Raw genomic sequence first — 21,650 nt, 5'->3', positions numbered from 1 at the left:
TACTGTTACGGTTGCGCGGCAGGCACTTGAAAGCATCACTAGTGCAGCTCACTGTTGTGTGCGGTCTGTTAGTTGTGTTTGGTGCTGGCTCCCCTCTGTCCTCCATTAAAGCTCGGCTCCATCCCCGCTGTACGGCGCAGGCCCGAAGTAGCGCAGCCGCTCTGAGGTTAGTGCCCTACCGCGCAATCTCCATCTATTTCAGCCCCGGCGCAGCCGCATCATCGAACCCGGCAGCGTTGGGGTGAACGATGCAGATTGTTTAGATGTTGACTGGAGTCGGATTGTATTTTAAATCTGTTTTTGGGGGGAATCGTGATCTAGGCGCGTATCGACTTCAACCTCGGAGAGAGAAGAATAGCTGAGGATGAGCCCATAGGCCCGGGCCTGTTATGGCGTTATGTTTTTGTGTGAATTTTTTTGCGCGGGTTTCGTGCTAGCTGCTACATTACGATGGCTTTCATTGCGCCCTGTAATCGTTCTGTTTAGTGTCTGAACGTGGGAAATTGTTGGCAGAATTCGTGTTATTTTAGACGACCGGCTTTATACCGCCAAATGGTTAGCTAGGCAGCTAATTAGCTGAATGTAGGGCATTGCTAGCTTAGCTCAGTGAAGCAGTCGTTGACAGTAGACCGGCAGATCCGGCTAACTGTACATTACTGTCTGGCACGATCAATTCTTTATCCGGTCCTGTGCAAAATTAAGCTGGTTGCAGGTCACTAAATTGGTTACACATACACATTCTTGTGGAGTTGTGCGTTTCGTGCATCACTGGTCTCCTCAGTGTCTAGACTTCATGTACTGCAGCTGGCAATAAATATATTAGACTGAAATGAATGACCTGAATTTCAGTTGCATTTATTTATGTATTTTTTTTTATTTATTTATTTATTTTTATTATTTTGGTGGGGGGCCAGTATTGACGTTCTTGTAGGCCACTGTAAAAGTTAAAACAGTGCGTGCAGATACATGATTATAAAACTATTCTATAAATCATCTTTGCACTGTATCAATGAAGCAGGTTATCTACATGAAACGGTCTCCTTTCATTTATTCATAAACCTTTTAACCCTGTAAGTTGATTGATTTGGAGTGAACATAAGCATTTGTGTGTGTGTGTGTTAGTGTGCAATATATGTTTATTTTTCCTCAGCCACACTACAGTGTAACTCCACATATTCACATATCCAGTTTTCCAAATTAATATGGAGTTTCCCATACTGTCACAACAATTTTAAAGACCTTTTAGTTGGACATTAAATTGTGATTTGTATCTAAGTTGTGCTAAGCTATCTATTACTGGGTGGAATGCACATCTTCCAAATTCATCACCTGTAACACCTAACATAAGTGCCCTCTATGGGCAGAGTGAAAGTGGTACAGTCAGACAAGAGTGAAAAAAATGAAACGTTCTTTTCAGACAATACTCTTCCAAATGAAATTCCCTATTAATGCAGTATGACGTCCTCTGGAGGCAGAGCGGCAGTGGTGCACTAAGCACAAACACAAAGACACCATAGCATCTATCTTCATCAGACAGCTCTCCCTGTAAAAATAAATGACAGTGGCAGCTGTGCATGGTCACAGTTTTGTCTGAAATATCGTAACACTTCCAAATTCTTGGTGCATATGAATTCATTTAAGTGTATAAATAAATATCAGCATATTGTCTTGTTAAGATAACATATCAGTATTCGTTAAATTTGACGTGCTTTGATCACTTCCCTCTTTCTTTCCTCAGTAACTGTACTGTGGACCTAGCTGTGTAGACCAGCTGGCTGATAATGGATGAGCACTCCATTCACCAGACAGAGCACATGACCACCATTGAGGCTAGCGCTGTCAGCCAGCAGGTGCATTTACAAACATAATAAATGGTGTAAATTAGAAACAAATTTACTGATATTAATCACTCATCTTGTTAAATTACCGACCCAGATCAGAAATCTCAACGCCCCACTAAAATGCAAGTCCCAGGTTCATTCATTCATTGATTCGTGTATAGGTACATGTGACCACCTTGACTGACACATCCATGATGAGCGCTGAGGAAGACTCGACCTCCTCGCCAGATGACGATCCATATGATGACACAGACATCCTCAACTCGGCTGGCACTGATGAGGTCACAGCTCACCTGGCTGCTGCAGGTGAGTCTAAACTCTGTGCTGTTTCCAGAGTGTGTTCGTTGGGTCTGATCAAAGTTACAAGCAGAAGTGCTTCACGACCTGTAGACTTATGTTGATAATTGTTATTAAGGTTGCAAACTTTGTGGCAAATTAGACGGTCAACTCCTTACAACAGACCATTTTTTGTTTATTTTTTTATTCTTCTTAGCAGCTATGATTAATTATACAAGCCTGGTAAATCCCATAACACCATAATTTAAGCAAAATGCTTTCAATTGAGCAACAGGTGGCGCCAGTGGATTAGTTGTGTAGGCGGTGTTGCCTTTGTCAAGCCTCTGCCATGTTTGTTTTTTTTTCCATCTTTATCCCTGAAAGTTGACATGATTTGAAATTAAATCAGTGAAATGCTATTTCATGTCTTTTTAAAAACATATTTTATATTTAAAAAAAGAGAACAATAAACAGTAACAACCACATGGGCTTTAAAAGCTCAAATCAGAGAAGGAAAATACTTTGTCTCTTTTTACCTTTGGTAAAATCTCTCCTCCTCCTCTTTCTTTCAGGGCCAGTGGGTATGGCAGCTGCTGCTGCTGTAGCAACTGGGAAGAAAAGAAAAAGGCCTCATATCTTTGAATCCAACCCTTCCATCCGTAAGAGACAGCAGACTCGTCTGCTCAGGTGGATCTAATAGCTTTTCTGACAGCAGCTACGGTGACCAAAATATCCCTCGCTCAGCTCCTAGGGTAGAATTGTTGTTGTGCTTTGTAGCTTTTAATCTGAACACAGAAGTAAAGGATGGTGTTTGTTAACAGGAAACTGCGAGCTACGTTGGATGAGTACACCACTAGAGTGGGCCAACAAGCCATAGTGTTGTGCATCTCCCCCTCCAAACCCAACCCTGTGTTCAAGGTGTTTGGTGCTGCTCCTCTGGAGAATGTGGTAAGTCTTATAAATAGAGCAGGTAGAAAGGATTAGATTGTAACACAGTGAAACTTACCATCACATCAAACCTCAGTGTTCTCCTTCATTTATTTCACTGAAGCCCTCTCAGTCATTCACACGTATGCAGTGTTTCCCTTGTCATAAGTATACACTGCATGTTAGATAAACTGAATCTGCTTTACATCTTTCTTCCTAAAAACTATTTGTGTATTAAAAATACTCATAATTTTATAGCTAATAATAATTTATTAAAGGCCATATTGATTTTGTCTTAATAACATAACCAAAAAAAAGGCATGTAGTTACTTATCTTTGACCAGGTATCTACTAGCAAATGTTTTCTTCAGTGATTTATTTAAACCTGCTATCACTCTTAAAAGCTCAGGCTGACACACTGTGATGTATCTTTCATGGATACTAGGTAAGAAAGTATAAGAGCATGTTGTTGGAGGACCTGGAGAACGCCCTGGCTGAACATGCCCCTGCAGGTGGAGAACTCGCCTCAGAGCTGCCCCCGCTCACAATTGATGGCATCCCCGTCTCTGTGGATAAGATGACCCAGGTAAGGCTTACTGCGGATTTATTCTTTAGTGGGGAATCTACGCCGTAGCTACGTCTTAACTGCAAACTCGAATTTATCAGTGAGAGAATAACAATCATCATGTCAATTTAAAGGACAATAAAATCAATATAGGAATTGCCAGCAACAACCTCAGCCACTTACATGTATGCTGTAGGCTCTACAAAGTTTCCCCGCAGAAATCTAAATAAGGCCTTCTCTCTATTCTCTAGAAGTGCTAAAGTTTACTCGCTTTTTCCTTTGTACAAATTCACTAATACACACACACACTACTCCCAGCAGAGGGCACCAGCCGCTAACAAACCAGGAAGTTTAAACTATGTCTTCTAACTAGTGAGAGGAAGAGCTTAGCTAACTACATGTAGCAAGGTCAAATGCTTATTTGTAGGTGTGTTGTCCACTAGCTCATTTTTGATGTTTTTGATTAATCTATTCAGCAGTCATGCATTTATTCTCATCCTGAAGAGCAGCATCACCATTAAAATAAACTCTAATCTGAGAAAAAGCTAATCCTTCTCTTTGATAAGCAGAGCAGCCATTGTAGGCCGTTCATCGTAGCGTTAGTACCACTCGCAGGCCTGAATTTTCTTTTCAGCCCAGGGGAGCATGGCTTGTTTACTCTGCCGTCCCAGTGCTGCTGACGCATTCTCTAGATCATCGTCACAGTAGGCAGCATGACAGTGGCCCTCAGAGACGATCCACAACCCTCGGTGCGCGTTAGCCAATCGCAGTGCCGGATGAATCCTTGGAGGCCAGGTGTTAGTTGGAGCTTGTTTTTCTGGAAGTAGTAGGATGAGATTATCGCGAGTAACCTGTTGCCTCACTCAATTTCGACAAGCCGGGTGGAAAGGTGTGGGGGTGGGTGTTTTTACAGATATGTGTGTGCTGCGCGTTGGAAACAGGAAGTTGTTTAGTCCTTCTGGGAAAAGCTAGTAAACCTTGGCCAAGGAATGAGATGAGAGGAAGCTAATTTAGTAGAGACACCCAGTTCGTATCAGAAACATGTCTTCTAAAAGGATATCTGCAGTAGAATTTTATACAGCTGAAGAAATCCCAAATGAGGTTAAGCAGAGGCCCTAGTCTGTCAGATATATGGAGCATCTGTAGCAGGTGATCCCACGACTAGCTTGAGCTCATAATTACCCCCTTGCCTTGTTAGGTTCAGGAACCCAGCAACATAACAGCCTTCCTGAAGTCTGATTGGACCACTGCTTGGAGGATTAGGATTGGGGTGGGGTGGTGGGTGCGAGGGCAACATGCCACTTAACTCGCTAGCCACTGTAATTTGGCCATCTGGCCTTGCACAGATACATCCACATACGTCGCCATCATCGCAGGTGTAAATGGGAGAATAATTTTCCTACAAGGCTTTTTCGCAGGTTAATGCAGGTTGCTGAGCTAGTGTTGGCTCTGGTGGAGCTCCATTACGTGGAGGGTTTGTTGTTCGAAAGCTGGCGCGAAGCACCGACACTCCATTTTCTATCAAGATCCATTTTCTCACATCTGTTTGCGTGATGCACTGAGGAGCTGTGTGAGTGTGAGTTAGAAAAGGGGGGCCTAACGGGGAGGAGGGAGGGATTTATTTCTCCCGGAACCAAATTTAGCTTGTGATGTCAAGGCAGGCGGACGCTGCAGTGCCTCATTGTGCAATATAATCCCCCGGTGATGCTTGCATATTACCGGGACGCCGAGGACACTGGCACTAAACCCCCACCTCGGCATGTCAGTGAGTGTAAGCGCGCGCCTGCTCGGGCTCTGTCGACATGATGGGCAGTGCGTATGCGTGCCACTCACTACTGCACATGAAGTATGCATACAGACGATCGATAACAAGCAAATCAGATGAGATTAAGAACGTCATCCGCTCGCTTTTTCACCTTGTCAGGCAGCTGTTATTCAAGTTTAGAAACTAGATGCACCATAAAGCTCGGATTTTTAGCTTTTAGCGCAACAACATTTTCACCAGCTGGTCACCTGCAAAATCAGCACTTTTTACTTCATTGTAAGATATTCCAAAACAGTGGACAAGCACTTGATAAATGGACTGATTCTTACATCTATACAACATGCCACATTCACGTTTCTTCTAAGCTTTTAGTGCTTCCTAACAAACATTCACACTCTGATGGATGCATCGGAGAGCAACTTGGGGTTAGTATCTTGCCCAAGGATCCTTGGCATACAAACTGGAGGAGCCAGGGATTGAACCACTAACCTTCCGATCAGTAGGTGACCTGCTCTACCTCCTGAGCTACAGCCACCCCATCTTGATACCGTCTTGATAGAGTCTGTTGACAATAAAGAAATAAGTCTGTACAGTGCACCTATTAGCACAGACTTAATGCAGTGCCCTTGTTTGACAGTCAATTTAAATTTTTAACAATACTGACTGTCTCGTCCTTGTTAATACCTCTGCTCAGTGTCCTGGAGCCTTTGTTGGAACAGGCTGTCTGTTGGATCACCTCTGATGTGCTCGCAGTGTCTGTCTGATACGTCAGGCTGGAGCCATAGCCATAGATTGGTCTGTTAGTAAACCTGACCCCATTGTTCTCCTTTTAGAAGGTCTGTTTCTATTTTCAGGCCTTGACCACCTCAGCACATGCTGCAGGTACCTAATGCACGCCTCTCGCAGCCTGCTCAAGGGCGTGTATGCCCTGCAGCTTTGCACATTATATTTCTGTCTATATAATCTGTTTTTTCCATGCATTTTTTTTCCTCTTTTATTTTCCTTTAGGCACAGCTGCGAGCATTTATCCCAGAGATGTTGAAGTACTCAACAGGCAGAGGGAAGCCTGGCTGGGGTAAAGAGAGCTGCAAGCCAGTGTGGTGGCCCGACGACATCCCCTGGGCCAACGTTCGCAGTGATGTGCGCACAGAGGAGCAGAAACAGAGAGTAAGACAAACACTAGTATAACGTGATATTTTGCTGGGAAAGAGTACAAGGTTGTAAGTGCACAAAATGAATGTAGCTTGTGAGTACAGATCACTCAACAACAAAATATTTTTATAGATCCGAAAGTGACAACAAACTAAACAGATGTTGTATTGTCCACCCATGAGAAAGATTCTTTTTACACAGTGTTTTAATCCTGTTCTGTTACATTAGCTAGTTCTGTTTGGTGGTGTCTAAAGATCCAGAGCTCTTGCCTTTGCAAGAGTCACCTGCCACGTGTAATTCAGTGACAGTGATAACAGTCCTTAAAGACATAGTTGATGGCATTTTGGGAAATGCCCATATTTGGTTAACTTCGAACAGTAGTTCTAACTACTAAGCCATCCTAGACAACTTTAGGATTTGGATCATTGCTCCCTTAGTGACACAAGTCGCTTTAAGATAGATTGGTGTCATATGATGTAACATACCAGAGAAAGACGCAAAGATACCATATGAAGGAGTAAAAGATACAGTAAGCTTGTTTTATTAGCATACATACAGCAGAATATAGTAGTAAATTGTTTTGCAGACCTCAAGGAAAATTGCTACAACTCATGAATCAACACTTTAAATATGAAGCTACAGCTAATGCACACCTTTGAAGCTCATTATTTTTTCCTCTTAATATAGCATGAGAAGAACAGGCTTTAGAGGTGCTGGTAAGCCAAGTCTATGCACTTTTAGTAGAACCAGCACAGCTGTTAACACCTTTTCTGTCATTTATTTTGTGTTTTCTGTGTATCTTCTGAGATAGCTTTAGAGCAAAGGAAACAGGCGCATGTCTATTCATTATTACGGTTTAATTTAATCCCATTGTACATAATTCATATTTATCATCTGATTATATTAAGAGATGTACCATGCCTTAGAGTCATCAGTCTTAAGAATTTTTGCAGACATTGAGTTGTGTCTGTACTTCCTCAGGTCTCTTGGACGCAGGCGTTGCGAACCATAGTGAAGAACTGCTATAAGCAGCATGGCCGTGAGGATCTATTATATGCTTTTGAAGACCAGCAGGTAACCACGGCAACCACCACCCAGCACCACCTGACCACTGCACAAAGTATCGCTCACCTTGTGCCCTCACAAACCGTGGTACAGACCATCAACAATCCAGATGGAACAGTCTCGCTTATCCAGGTGCGTTTTATTCACTGCATGGCTTTTATACTCCTGAGTGGGAGTTTCTGCCCCTCTTGTTGTTTTTTACAAAGCCTAATGCACTTGGTGGAAATGTATTGTTTTCAGGTCGGTACAGGACACACAGTTGCCACTCTTGCGGATGCGTCGGAGCTGCCTGGTGTGACAGTGGCACAAGTTAACTACTCAACGGTAACTGAGGGAGAGGTAACACCCACATGCGTTCAAACGTGCCTAGAAATCGTTCTTTTATCAAAAACCATACTGAAACACATTAAGTTATTTACTGCACACATAGCCTCTTAAAAATGCACTCTATTTAATACCACAAAATCAAAACTAAAGCCACAAGTCCATCAATCTAATACCGGCAATATTTGCTCAGTCTCATTACCTCGTTGCTAATGTTCATCTACACTTATGGTCAGAAGTGTAAATCCACACAGGGCCAAATGTATACATGCAGGCTCATATATATTACATATATCCCACTAATATTTGGTAGCTTAGCATATTGCACCTTGACCAGACCATTTTGCTTACCATTGCAAGCTTCTGGCATTAGACGTGGCTGGATATTTAACACTCTTCTTGTTCATTTAAATTGGTTAGTGGTCCAAAAGCTTTCAGTAGGGTTGAGGTTGGGCCATTACAAAAGCTTTATGTCGTCAGCCTGTTTTCTGCACTCTAAAATTAGTTTTGATATATCATTTCCCTGTTAGAAAACCTGTGTCGAAGTTTGAACTGTTCTGATTTAAAGAACTTGGAGGTAGTCTTATTTATTCGATCCACATTGTGTAATGTACAAGTACCACTGATTATCAAATAGCACTAGCGCATGATGCTACCACCATCATGCTTGACAGTGACGCTGGTGTTCCAGCAGTTTCCAGCTCATGGCAGGCTTGAGCGTTGGTGGTTCCTGGGTTCTTTCTGAATATCCCAAACAATTACCTCTCATCAGGGGGGACAGTTTGGGTGTTCTTGGCAAAGTTGGCAAAGGGGTGAAAATCGGAAAAACTTGTTCTCGCATAAAACCATTTGAATTGATGAAATCTTTAGTTATTTAGAAATGGCTCCAAGAGATCTTCCCAATTTGTGGAAATCTACAATTTTCCTTTTTAAGATTTTCACTGACTTACTTGGACTTTCCCATTGTTCTGAGTATTGGTCATTTCTACCAGCTGTAGTTAAATAATGAACACTAGCAAGAATTAATTGGCCTCGTCAAGTTAAAACACATTGTTGAACCTTCAACAAATCCTGTTAGTGTGTTGTGAGCGTATGTTCATATTTTGGCCTGTGTGTATAATTTTGACCCTGTGTGGAACAGAGAAAATGTAAAATATGTTTGCTATATAATCGTTTAATCCTAGTAAAAGAACAGCTCGAAGAAGAAGCCTAAAATTACCATGACATTCATGCCCCTGATAAGTGTATGTAAACTTAAGTATATACTTTGTTTTTCCTCCAGGTGGAACCAAGCTGGGCCACCCTGCAGGGCGGGGAGATGACAATCCAAACGACTCAAGCTTCAGAGGCCACGCAGGCAGTGGCATCCCTAGCTGAAGCTGCTGTCGCTGCTAGCCAAGAGATTCAGCCCGGAGCCACTGTTACAATGGCACTGAACAGGTGATTCTGACAGAGCTGAATATTATGTTATGTGATTTCCTGAGACATTATAATAGGTCTCTAACCTATTATAAAGGGGTGCACGCAGTGTAAATGGTCCAGGTACAAGGACAGGACTAAAAAATGCAAACTTAGATCTGGAGAAACTTTGCTCAAGACAACTTTTAAAAAGGTTAAAAAAAAATTACAAAATAGTCTGTTGTAATAGTAGCTAACATCCCTATGTTGTTAAGCCTAAGCCTACAAATGTGTTAACAGAGAAGAAAGTTTTGGTGCTGTCACCAGAAAATACCAGAACCTTTTAAACAAAAAAAAATTTTTTTTTTCTTTTCAGTTTTTATTTTCCTTGGGGGGAAAAAACACTGACAAGTATAAAAAATGTCATAAATGCACAGGCAGCTATAAGCAGCTGGATGAAAATGGGACAAATGTGTCAGAGCAGGTTACTGGATTCCCTGGAGATACTTTTTGTCCTGTTTCAGCATCTAAATAATTAGCTTGTACCCTTTTATACCAGCAGCATGCACGGTGTAGAACCATTAAACCAGTTGTTAGGCACATATTACCTGCTGATATGCAGGTAAGAGCAGATTAAAATAGCTGCATTTGAGATGTTGTGAGTATAAATATACAGCATTACATCTCTACTTCATTTAGGCTGCTGTGTTAGAAAAAGAAAAAAATGTTTTCAGTCCTATTATAGTCACATATTACAGTTCCTGTAGGATAACAGGTTAATAGTCTGTTGTAGGCTTCGGTCGCAGTTAAAAGAAGCTAACCCTTGGCTACCCGCTTCCTGAATTACATTTTTTTCAGCAGTTTGTTTCTGAAGTCAGTCACCTAGATACTGCCATGTTAGAATTTTTTTTTTTCACTGCAGTCCTGTCCTGGCAATCATTTCAGATGTGTATGGGTATGTCCCACTGGGGCTTGTTACCTGCACCCACCTGAGACCCCCTCCTTCTCATTTCCCCTCCCTTCCTGCTGTTTACCTGAGCTGAGCTACTCTGGGCTCTCCACTCTGCCGTCTCTGGAACATTTTGTGTCTGTTTTCCAGCTACAGATGAGGTGCAGAGCCTCTTATCCTCACTGTTTTCCTTCTGTGCGATTAAATATTACCTGAGATGCAAGATTTATTAGCCATGGTCAAAACCCCCAGCAAGCTTAAACATCCAATCTAAATTCACATATTAAACAATGAAACAACGCACAAAAAAACGGTGTCGTTTCTGGTACACTTGATTGCATCATCAAGAATCTGTTGTCTCAGCTCTCGCATCTCCTCTTCCTTTCTTTCTGTCTCTCTACATTTCTGCCTCAAGCCTGATTATCATAAAGCTGCGAAACTGGTGTGCTAATAAGCTAGTAGTAATTCTGCTGCATAGATCCAGTATATAAAACTGCTTTGTTAGACCCATAGCACCTGTCCTTTGGAGTGATGTGACCGATTCTCTGTAAGTCCAGACTAGAAAAGCCTCTTATAGCTCATGTATTCCTGCGTCTTCACCCCACATCTCTCTAATAACCCTTGGCTCTCTGAGCAGACTCTGCGTGAGAGAGCTTTTGGGCTTTGTACCAGGAGATTGCATCTTCAAGCCTAATTTCTTGTTTGTGTGTGTTTTAATTTGAAATTGCATGTTCAGAAATATGTTTTTTTTTTTACATATAGTGCACTTGTGATTTGTGTGTTACAGTGAGGCAGCAGCTCACGCTGTAGCGACGCTGGCAGAAGCCACACTACAAGGCGGAGGTCAAATTGTCCTGGCAGAGACGGCAGCTGCTGTTGGGGCGCTGGCAGGGGTTCAAGATGCCACAGGTACCCAATTATCAGCAATACAGCAAACACTGAAGCAACATAAAATAAAATACACCTCAAATTACAGCAATTACATAATTATAAAAAAAGTCAAGTGTTTTTTTGGTATGCAGCATTAAACTGTACAGACAATGAAGGTCTGAAAAGTCATAGTTATTACCTCACTACTGCATTGCCTGCAATCACAGGTACATTAGTAACATTATCAAACAATCAAACAGTGGTAGTTTATATATAAACTATGTTATCTATATTGGCGACCACATAAATCAATTTATCTATATTATTTACGAGGACCCCAAAGATTAGATTACCGCTCTCTGGAATGACTCCAGCCTTGCCAATATATTTCCTCAGGTGCCCTGCAGTCCAACCATCAAGTTTAAAGTAGGTCTGATTAATGGTTGTCACGAAAAGTGCAAAACAGACGCACACATACAGAGATTCTTTCATTTATCAGAAGATAGTCTGATATTCTGTTGTTAGCCGGCATAAGTGGCACCCAATGTGATCGTCTGCTGCTGTAGCCCACATGTTGTGCAATCAAAGATGCTCTTCTGCATACCTTGGTTGCAGCGAGTGGTTATTTGACTTACTGCTGCTTTCCTGTCACCTTGAAGTAATCTGGCTTTCTCTTCTGACCTCTGGCATCAAAAAAGTATTTTACTCAGAACTGCTGCTTGCTCATTATAGAGATGGTTGTGTGGGAAAATCCCAGTAGATCAGCAGCATATATGACACCCACAGCCTTACGACACTCAAAGTCACTTTCTTTTTCATTCTTATGCTAAATTTCAACTTTAGCAAGTAATCTTGACCATGTTTACATGCCTGATTACATTGAGTTGCTTGCCACGGGTGGCTGTGGCTCAGGTGGTAGAGCGGATCAGGTACTGATCGGAAGGTTCGATCCTTGGCTTCCCCAGTCTGCATGCCAAATATCCTTGGGCAAGATACTAACCCCAAGCTGCCCTCTGATGCGTTCATCGGAGTGTGAATGAGTGTGAATGTTGATTAATTTGCACTTTAGTTTAGAAGTGCTTGTATGAGTGGGTGTGAATGGGTGAATGAGGCATGTTGTATACAGCGCTTTAAGTACTCTGGGAGAGTAGAAAAGCGCTATATAAGAATCAGTCCATTTACCATATAATTGGCTGATTAGATATTAGTATTTTTGACCAGTGGAACAGCACCTTGAGGTGACTGTTGTTGTGATTTGGCACTATATTAAAATTAATAAGATAAAATTGAATCGAATCTAAATTGAATTGGAACAGGTGTGCCTAATGAAATGGCAAGTTTTGACGTTAAAAAAATTCTCTTGGTAGACTTTCATGGACAAACGGTAAGGAATGAGGAATATTTTTCTAAAATGTGTTTTCTATGTGTACTTTACAATAGAATAAAAAAAATTAATCAGTAAATGTGTGCAATTACATTTTACCCATTGGTGTTTGTGTGCGCTCCCCAACCAATGGCCTTTCTAATTAGCCTCACTAAGTGTAAGCTTCCCACCCGTAGAACAACTGCGAGGCCTCTGAGCCCCCACATTGTAATCTGCTCTGTGCTGATGTGACAGATGGTGTGTATTTATGTGTGCATCTTGTCCCTTCTTTTAATGACACGTTATTAGAGGTTCACCCTCCGTAAATGCATAGTGCAAACGCTGCTATTGCCGTGTGTCTGCTGGGACTAGGCTAGTTTGCAGTGACAGCCTTCCCTCTTTGCTCAATAGCACTGACAACAATTTCGTGGATATGTTCCGTCAGTAGCCTCAAGGCTAAACATGGGGCTAATGTTTCATAAGCAATAACATTTTGCCAAAGCTGCATCCTGAGTATTTATTGTTGTTGAACAATTTGATTCACTGGTTAATTTAAACAAATCGGGATATTGAATTGGGAAACCTTTTGTAGCCTGCAAGCTGTCAATCTTTTACTTATTATGTCATCTGATCAGTACAATACACATATTACACACACATGCACCAACACACAATGTACACTAGTCCAGGGGCATGAAGAGGTCCCTCTTGTGCCCTCCTTAAGAGCTTTGATCCACTCCATTATCAGTCCATAGTCTAATCACTTGACCAGCTGTCAGCAGACACCCCCAAGCTCTGTTGCTATATTTATATAGATATAGATATATATACATATATGTGTGTGTGTGTGTGTGCCCATGGAATTTCTGTTTAAATCACAGTACGAATCAGACTTGTGTTAGTGGGAGTTTTAGAAACCAATGGAATCAGTTTGGTTCTGTAGCAGGCAAAGCTGGGAGACATGGTGTGTTTAATGGTTAAAAGGCTATAACAATTGCCAGGCTGTTGACTACAAAACAATTGTATCCATTACCTTATGTTGCCAAACTATTTTAGAAAACCAAATAACATCATCATGAAAGTTTCCTGTTAAAATATTGAGCAAATGCAAAAATAGGTGCTACGTCTGCATTCATATCCTATAATGGGGATTCGCCTTATTCAAATCTAACATCTGCAGGCTTTGTTTATTTATTTATTTGGCATGTTGCTTCCTAAACCACGAAGAGCCATTTGGCTGTAATAGCTCACTCAAACATCTAACGGAGCTGCCAAATCCAGCCCTTCTTGCAACTATTGACCTTCGCTAATCACTGTAGTGCTACACAGCAGAGAAGACTGGTCTTTGAAGTGCACCAGCCAGGTTACACTGCTGATTGACTTGTGTAGTAACCCTACACCAGGGGTCGGCAACCTGCGGCTCTTTAGTCCTTATAGTGCGGCTCCACATGGTTTGGGGAAATAAATTAGAAGTATTTAGCTGAAGTGTATTTTATTTATGTTAGTTTTTTTCTTTTAACTTGTAGTTCCAAATTGGAAGATTATTGTGATATTGAAATATAAAAATAAAATTATATTTTATTATTTTGTTCATCGCTCAAAATAAGTGTGGCAATAGCGGAAGCCGGTGTACTCGCCGAAACGCCGTGCATATATCGAGACTTTCAACCCAAGGTAGGCTAGTTATGGATCTTCGGATCCACATTGTCAGCAGCTGTTCTCCACCGTGAACTATGTTATAAACAAACACCGCTCACGCCTCACAGATGGCAGCTTACAGTCCTGCGTAAAGATGAAAGTACAGCCCCGATTTGCAGACGCTGTGCGCAGAGGTTCAGGAGCATAAATCCCATTGTAAACATATCAAGGCAGACCCGACGATGTTTCCATGAACATGCTTTTCAGCATCTCTTTATTGACCACTTTTCACACACGGTTGCTGTACGCATACAGCCGGCTGTAGCTTTTCAGCTCACAGCCCGACATATACCAACAACAGCATAGATAGCGCAGACATTAAGGCGGCGAGACGTGATTGCGGGTGCCGCTCACGTGCATCCGCCGCCGCTGCAGTCCACGCCCCGCCACACACATTAACCTGGTAAAATACATATTTAGGCAGAATTTTTCATCTTTTAGCAGCATAGTGCTTTTTTTTTTTTAAAGTCCTTTTTTCCTTTTGTTATATTTCTTTAAGAGTTCAAAATGTGTTAATTACATAAATAAAATGTAATTTTCTCTGTAGCACTTCATGGATTTCATAAGCAACACACCTTAGTTGTTCACACAAAGCATAAAGGTAAAAAACAATATATACAGTGTTATCTTCTTTTTAGATGTCAAAAAGTATTTGTGGCTCCAGTGTTTTCTTCTGCGTGGAAACTGGGTCCAAATGGCTCTTTGGGTGTTAAAGGTTGCTGACCCCTGCTCTACACTGACAAAGACACATATATAAACACAGCTATACAAGGCATGACCCTTCATCTCTAAGTAACAATGTTCGAGTGGCACTTCAATTACAGATTGCACTTCATCCCAGGTCTATGTTGCTGTGCCAGGCCAAAGCCACGCTCCCTATAAGGTTTCCTTCATAATAACTGTTAGAACAGCTTAACACTGTCACAAATAAGTGTCAAGAGGGGTGAGCAAGAGGCCACAAAGAGGACCAACAATTACGACCTTACCTGGCAGCAGAGTTCCATTTTTATTATTGAATGAATTGTTTTCTTATTTTGTTCAAAATGTTATTTATTCTCAGTTACAATTATATCCACCCTTGTTTCATCTGGGTTATGTGTTTTAAGTGATTCATTTGTAATGTGGACTGGTTGCCTGTAACATCCAGCATCTAAGCTTGCAGTAATGGGAGTGGGTATGAGCCACTGCCATCCCCTATGCTGACCTTCTTGCCTGCCTGTGACACTGTGACAGCTTGCAGGGTGGGGCAGAGCACCACGTGACTGCAGCAGTAATCCCTGCAGGCAGAGACGCACAAACGGAGCTGGGAATGGGGGAAGTAAGCCGAGGACGTTCAATTGGGTCATTGTTCAGAAATGCCTTCTCTGTAACATGTCTGCCTCCTGTCACCAACAACTACCTGGAGTTGATGGGTTCCCAAAGGCCCGTGTAAAACATAAAATCCGTCAACAGGATTTCCTCTAGCAAGAGAATGTAAAAGCAGAATTTCTTAGCAGAAGAGCTGACAACCTGTGGGGTTGAAAAACAAAACCAAATAAACTGTGGATCCAGAAAAATGACCACTTTGGGCCATCTCAAAAACAGAGTCAGTCCCTTAGAGACTCCCATGTGAAAACCCCCAACTTCACAGCAATCTAACAATGCAATCTGCATTCACAAACACATTTTTAACACTAATTCATGTCTGCAAACCTAGATGGAAATGCATGGAGGGTACTTTGGGTTCAACATCTTGCCCATGGATACTTCTGCATACAGGTGCAGGAGCTGGGTATTGAGTCACCAACCTAATGAATACTAGACAACCCGCTCTAAATTAGCCAGCATCTAAATGAGCCACCATAAACAAAAACAAGATTTCTGAGGACAGTAGAATAGAATTGGGTAACCAGTGAGGAGTATAAGATCTTCAAATGTCTAATAGGTTTATTTAAAAAAGGTACTTGTGTCCACCTGTGAATGATTTCCCTGTAATATTAACATACCTGTGACCTAAACGAATAAAAAATGTATTAGTGATGCTGGTGCTGTATGTTTAAGTCCAACTTGTCCTCTTCTTTCCTTTAGGTTTGGTCCAGATTCCAGTCAGCATGTACCAGACGGTAGTCACCAGCCTTGCCCAGGGTAACCGGCCCGTCCAGGTTGCAATGGCGCCTGTCGCCACACGCATAGATAACACTGTCACACTGGACGGCCAGGCAGTGGAGGTCGTAACCCTGGAGCAGTGACCTTGGAAGGAGCAGAAAGCACTGATTGGCCACCTAGGAGATTTGTTTATCTGTTCTGTTTTCCGAGACATCATGCTGTGTACAATGTCAAATATATTTTTAAATGTGCATCTGCAGGGGAAGTGTGTTATCAATGCATTGTGTTTACTATGTAAAGAGATTGCGTTTGTTGGTGTATTTTTCCCATTTAGCGTTTTTTTTTTGGTTGTTTTTTGGGGTTTTTTTTAGCTCTGTGAAGTTGAGTATTTAGTATTTATTTCTTTACAATTAACCTTTGCTTAAAACAAAGATGAACCAAAAAGCTCGGGAGGAAAGCCACCCCTGTTTCACTGAGTGTGTCTCTTGTCTTTGTTTGGGATTTTTCACTATATTGTCCATGCTCAACTGTTTCTGTTATTAGGATGACGAATTCAGTGCCATAGTCGGAAAGTCACTCCTGTGTTTCGCCATATTCACAATTGCTGTTCCCACCTCAACTCACTAATTCTCTCACTGTACAACACAGCATCTGAGATGCAGACACTCCCAGAAAGGCTTGCCCTGTTGGGTTTTTTTCCCCTTTTTTTGTTCTACTGTAATCCAAGTACATGCCAAAATTTTGCAAAGACTCAGGATAACTTTCTTTTTTTTAACTGTTGGATGGCGGAGAGGACTTACTGACGCAGTCTTTTTGTCCACCAAATTTTTTTTAAATTTTTTTTCCTAGTGCATGGATTCGAGGGGGCAACCGTGTTATTTGCAACATGAACTCCTTTGTATGTCACGCAGGACTCGGTGGTCTCCATCACTTTGTATGCCACAGGAAGCTGGTCATACTTGGACAGAAGCTGCACTATTTGTGATCCACGAAAGGATTTGCCACACGAAAAAACCATGCTTGCCGAAAATCAACTCTGTTTGATGAAGGTGTAACAGTTGGTGTGACTTTCACCAAAATTGTGTATTTGGAAAAAAATGAAGTCCAATAAAATGGCTGCTGTTCACCATTTATCCAGTTTCTCGGGTATTATTATACTCTTGATCCAAAAGCCTAACAATTAGTGGATTTTGTCATATTAATATCAAACATACATGTGAAAAGTCAGCTCCATAAAACCTTTTTGGCATCTGCAGGTTGGTTTTGTGATATCCTACAGCAGGAGTGTCCAACTCCAGTCCTCGACAGCTGCTGTCCTGCAGCTTTTAGATGCATCCTTGCTCCAACACAGCTGAATCAAATGACCGTATCGCCTCTTCAGCATGCCATCAACTTTGGTAAAGGTCTGATAACAAGTCATTCATTTGATTCAGTATAGTTTATACTTCAAATTCTGAAGATGGCCATAAAAAATGACTAATAATACATGTAAAGCCAAAGTTAAATGTGCTTTTCAGTGTTACGATGCTCACTTTTGCCTTTGTATATCAGTGAGAGATCATATCCCTAATATGGCAATCTCAGACATAGCTCCACCCACTTGCTTTCCAAGTTATCTGTATGCCAGAGACAGAATCAGAAAAGAGTTGGCTTAAAGGGAAGGTGGCCTTAATATAGAGACACTAAAACACCAAAATATTTCTGTGAATCACACGGGGGGAAAAAAACATGGATTTGAAAATGATCATATTCAGCATATAATTTGTTTAGGGCAGACTTTTAAAGATTTACGATGACCTTACAGCCTCATTCCTTCTACCTTTATCTGAGAAATACCACATTTCTCCACCTTTTACCCGTAATGGTGCACTTGCCAGAAAGCCCAATAACCTCCACACTCTCCTCTATAGCACCCCCCACCTTTCCCGTGACAGACATGGGCCTTGATTACATCATAAGCTGCCCGAAACCTCTGCTTTAAAGCCTGGGATTTGTGAGCAGGGCCCTTCTGTTGCAGAGCAGAACAGAGAGAGAAGCGTTCGGGCCTTAATCTATCAGGCGTCAGTGTATATCCCGCTCTTCCTCCAGATTAAAGCCGAACCAGGTTGCATTCACAGATGAAAAAGACCTTATTTTTCTTCTTCTTTTTTTAAACTATATACTCCCTTCTGGGATTTTTCGATTGGACCCCTTAATAAGGTCAAGTGTATTGTGTGCATCTGTGTGGGCAAGAGAAATGGTAATTTTCCATGTAAGTCTCTATATAATGGTGCAGTCATACACTGCGTGACATGTATGCAAACTGTCACTGCAGATTAGAGGTTTTATTAGCACGCTTTCTTTCCCGCTAAGTCTCTCCCTTCTTTATTTCTTGATCACTCTGCAGTATAAAGTGCATTTCATCTTTTTAAATTTGTGATCAAAGTAGTAACAAAATAGCACAAGATAAAAGCCTCGGGATAGCTGTCACCAATTTTACCCACTGCATCATATAATGCTGGCGCTTCACCTAAAAATGTATTCTTTATTCTATTTAAAGTTGATAATGGAGTTTTTGAGAGTTTCATTTCAAAATAAGAGCTCAAATATCTGATAATAATATATGTTTTTAACTTCCAGCAAAATGTTGCTTTATTTATTTGACCTCTCCTCTCAAAAGGAGTTTACTATGAATAATTTTAAATACTGTAAAACCTCATTTTGTTGGCTAGAATGCCTCGGCTGTAAAGTCTCTTACATTAGTAGAAGAAAAAGACGTTTGCAGAATAGTTTAGCAGAACTCAAATATGCCATATACAGGCAATATTAGTTAGACACTACATTTCCATAACATTAATCCATTTACATTACATGCCTGTTAAATAACTGAATCCCTTTTTCCACATGAAGAGGTAACATAGGTATCTTATTCAAAAACAAGCTTTTCAGATTCATAAATTACTAAGTAGTTTGACTTAAATTACCACTTTGATTTGACTTGTTTTTGTAAACCTGGTTTTATGTTTTGGTAATTCTGATTTAAATGTAGTAAAAGTTGGTGGCTTTGTGTCATCTGGTCCTTTTTTTGAAGGCTCCTATCCTTCCTATGTGAAATGTGTTTAACTCCCTGATGAAGGTTTGTACATGACTGTGCCATGAGAAGAAACATCCTAAATAACCTAAATAACTGTAGACCTCATTCTTCTGGATGAATGAACACCTGTTAGGTGGTTACATCACCTGCATTTGTACCAATTGCTTCATATGAGAAGTTCGACTGCTGCACGGAGGTACTGCAGACATCATGGTGCACCACACTGCAGTGCACACTTTCAAACTTCAGATAGATCATCTGACATAAAATCAAACCAAAATCTAGGCAACTAGGTTTCAGTGTGAGTGCCTGCGCTCCATCCTGGAGGTGATGATAATAATAATGGATTGGATTTATATAGCTGATATGATATGTTTAGTGGTGGAAAAGCTCTCAAAAGAGAAGAGGCAGCGATATTGATTCTCCCCCGCCGGCAGACTAGGCTGCAGCACGAGCTTCAGTGGCCCAGCTCCACAGGGGGCACTGCAGGGTGTGAAGGGAGGGGTTGGTCATTCTTGTTGCCTGGAGTCGTGCAAGCAGACTCTGGGGCAGAGCTTTAATCTCCACTAATCGTTTCTTAATACGTGCATCCCAGGCCCTATGCCCGTGTATGCATGCACACACACATATGGGCAAACTACTTGCAGTCCAAGCCCCCGCTTGCTCTAACAAGACATAATCTCTTACCGCTCGCCCATAGGGCTGGACCACAACTTGAGAATGCATCTCTCATCAAGTCGATGAACTCAGTAACCTGCCTTTGATGTGCTCCTTAGGGCAGGGAACCCTGCTTTTGAGCTATGCATGCCCCTCTAGTGTAAAATGGAAACTTTTCTAATCTGTGGAAATGTAATCAATTCACTCTAAATCAATTTCAATTTAGATCTAGGCGTCTTGCTGACATGTTGCTGATGAAGCGTCTTCCCCCATAATGTAGTCTAATAGTCTAATAATGGCCTCCTCACCTTCCCGGCTCACACCTCTGTCCACCTTCAACCCAGACACTGCGTAAGAACGATGATAATCTCATTTCACTAATGCTCAGTAGCCTGCATTAGAACACAGGCGAAGCACTGTCTCAGCTCAACTCTACCCACCCAGGAAACCGTGTGTGTGTGTGTGTGTGTGTGTGTGTGTAACAGAAAAAGAGAGAGAGAAATAGAGAAAGGGGCCAGGGGGGCTGTGGGATAGAGGGGGCACTGAAAAATGCGGTGTAACCTGAGCTGCTCGGTCCATCTGGAGAAGGCCTTGAATTGACAAGGGTTATCCCTCAATGCACTTTGCTGCAAAGAAGATCGTTAGACGGAGTCTGACACAATGGATCGGTCTTTTAAAAGTATTTATTTGCATTACACACAAGCAAATATGAATGCTAGATAAACAATTTCAGTGATGAGTCAGCAGGTGTGCACACACAATTAAGAACATGTCAAATCCTTAGATTCATGCCCAGACGGTTAGGCGTTATACGTGCGTGATATATCTGTAACACAAGACAAAAAGTGCAGTTAACCTGAATCAGTTGCCCAGAAAATATCAGCCAGAGCTGAGATCCTTTATGTCAAGTAATATGTATATCGCCACAATCTAAGCACTTACCCATTCTCTGTTTTAATGGCCAATCAGCACAAAAAGCAAAAGAGCCTCTGCAAAGGTCCAATGATGACATCCACGTAGATCAAATATAGCTAGCCTGCAGGCAAACAATACAAATCATATTAGCTAAAGCTGAAGTGTAGGCTATAAAGCAGGATTTAAGCAAAGGCAGATAAAGAGGTTTTAATCCCCAGATCCCCCTGTCACCTACATTAGCAGACCCTGACCCAGATATATGAAGCTCAGTATGGAGCTTGCTTTTTGCGCCAAACTGTCAATGGGCTGTTACAGCAAACCAAACTAACATTTGAAAGACTGCCTTACTCTCCACCCTTTCCATTTGGGGAAGGGAGGGAGGAGGGGAAAAGGCTGCACTGAAAAGAGAAGGGTAAGATGACACCGCACGGTTTGCCAATTATGCCATGGAGCTAAGAGAGGAACCCCCTGATGGCTGGCTGAAGGCGGAGGAGCTGAACCTGTAGACATAAAGTGGAGCACTTCGTCCCTCTCACACTGCAGAGCTGCACTCATTTGTCCACTTGTCAAAGACTGACTGATGAACCATTATTTTAATTACATTATCTTCATGGAACAAACTGCGAAGTATCAGTTTCTCCATTAAAAATCATGTTTGTCATCATTATTGTTTATTCTCCTGTCCCCACGCCCCAAATTAGTTAGTTTAGCCTACATCAGAAAAAAA

At 41.6% G+C, this 21,650-nt stretch overlaps 1 protein-coding gene across 2 annotated transcripts; it reads left to right on the top strand.

The window, feature by feature from the left end:
- The first annotated feature begins 52 nt into the window (after positions 1-52).
- On the top strand, positions 53-17,409 carry nrf1 (nuclear respiratory factor 1). Of its 2 annotated transcripts, none has more exons than XM_013910938.1 (12): positions 53-166; positions 1,739-1,850; positions 2,003-2,147; positions 2,690-2,804; positions 2,939-3,065; positions 3,490-3,630; positions 6,383-6,541; positions 7,508-7,723; positions 7,832-7,915; positions 9,198-9,355; positions 11,050-11,171; positions 16,261-17,409. In XM_013910938.1, exons 2-12 carry the CDS (start codon positions 1,782-1,784, stop codon positions 16,419-16,421), a joined length of 1,497 nt encoding a protein of 498 aa, XP_013766392.1. In that variant the 5' UTR covers positions 53-166; positions 1,739-1,781; the 3' UTR covers positions 16,422-17,409. The 2 variants fall into 2 exon arrangements, with proteins under 2 accessions (XP_013766392.1, XP_013766391.1); XM_013910937.1 differs by having other exon boundaries at positions 7,832-7,930.
- The last annotated feature ends 4,241 nt before the right edge of the window (positions 17,410-21,650 follow it).

Source organism: Pundamilia nyererei, unplaced genomic scaffold (assembly GCF_000239375.1).
Source record: "Pundamilia nyererei isolate P.nyererei 1_Seehausen unplaced genomic scaffold, PunNye1.0 scaffold00052, whole genome shotgun sequence".
Taxonomy (NCBI): domain Eukaryota; kingdom Metazoa; phylum Chordata; class Actinopteri; order Cichliformes; family Cichlidae; genus Pundamilia; species Pundamilia nyererei.
The sequence above is the reverse complement of the archived record's forward strand: the minus strand, read 5'-3'. Positions and strand labels throughout refer to the sequence as shown.

Bases quoted from the DNA above. Each gene is read 5' to 3' on its own strand.
- nrf1 (XM_013910937.1), top strand. From the start codon at position 1,782: ATGGATGAGCACTCCATTCACCAGACAGAGCACATGACCACCATTGAG. The intron at 3,631-6,382 runs GTAAGGCTTACT...ATTTTCCTTTAG, and splicing joins CTGTGGATAAGATGACCCAG to GCACAGCTGCGAGCATTTAT. The intron at 7,931-9,197 runs GTAACACCCACA...TTTTTCCTCCAG, and splicing joins CAACGGTAACTGAGGGAGAG to GTGGAACCAAGCTGGGCCAC.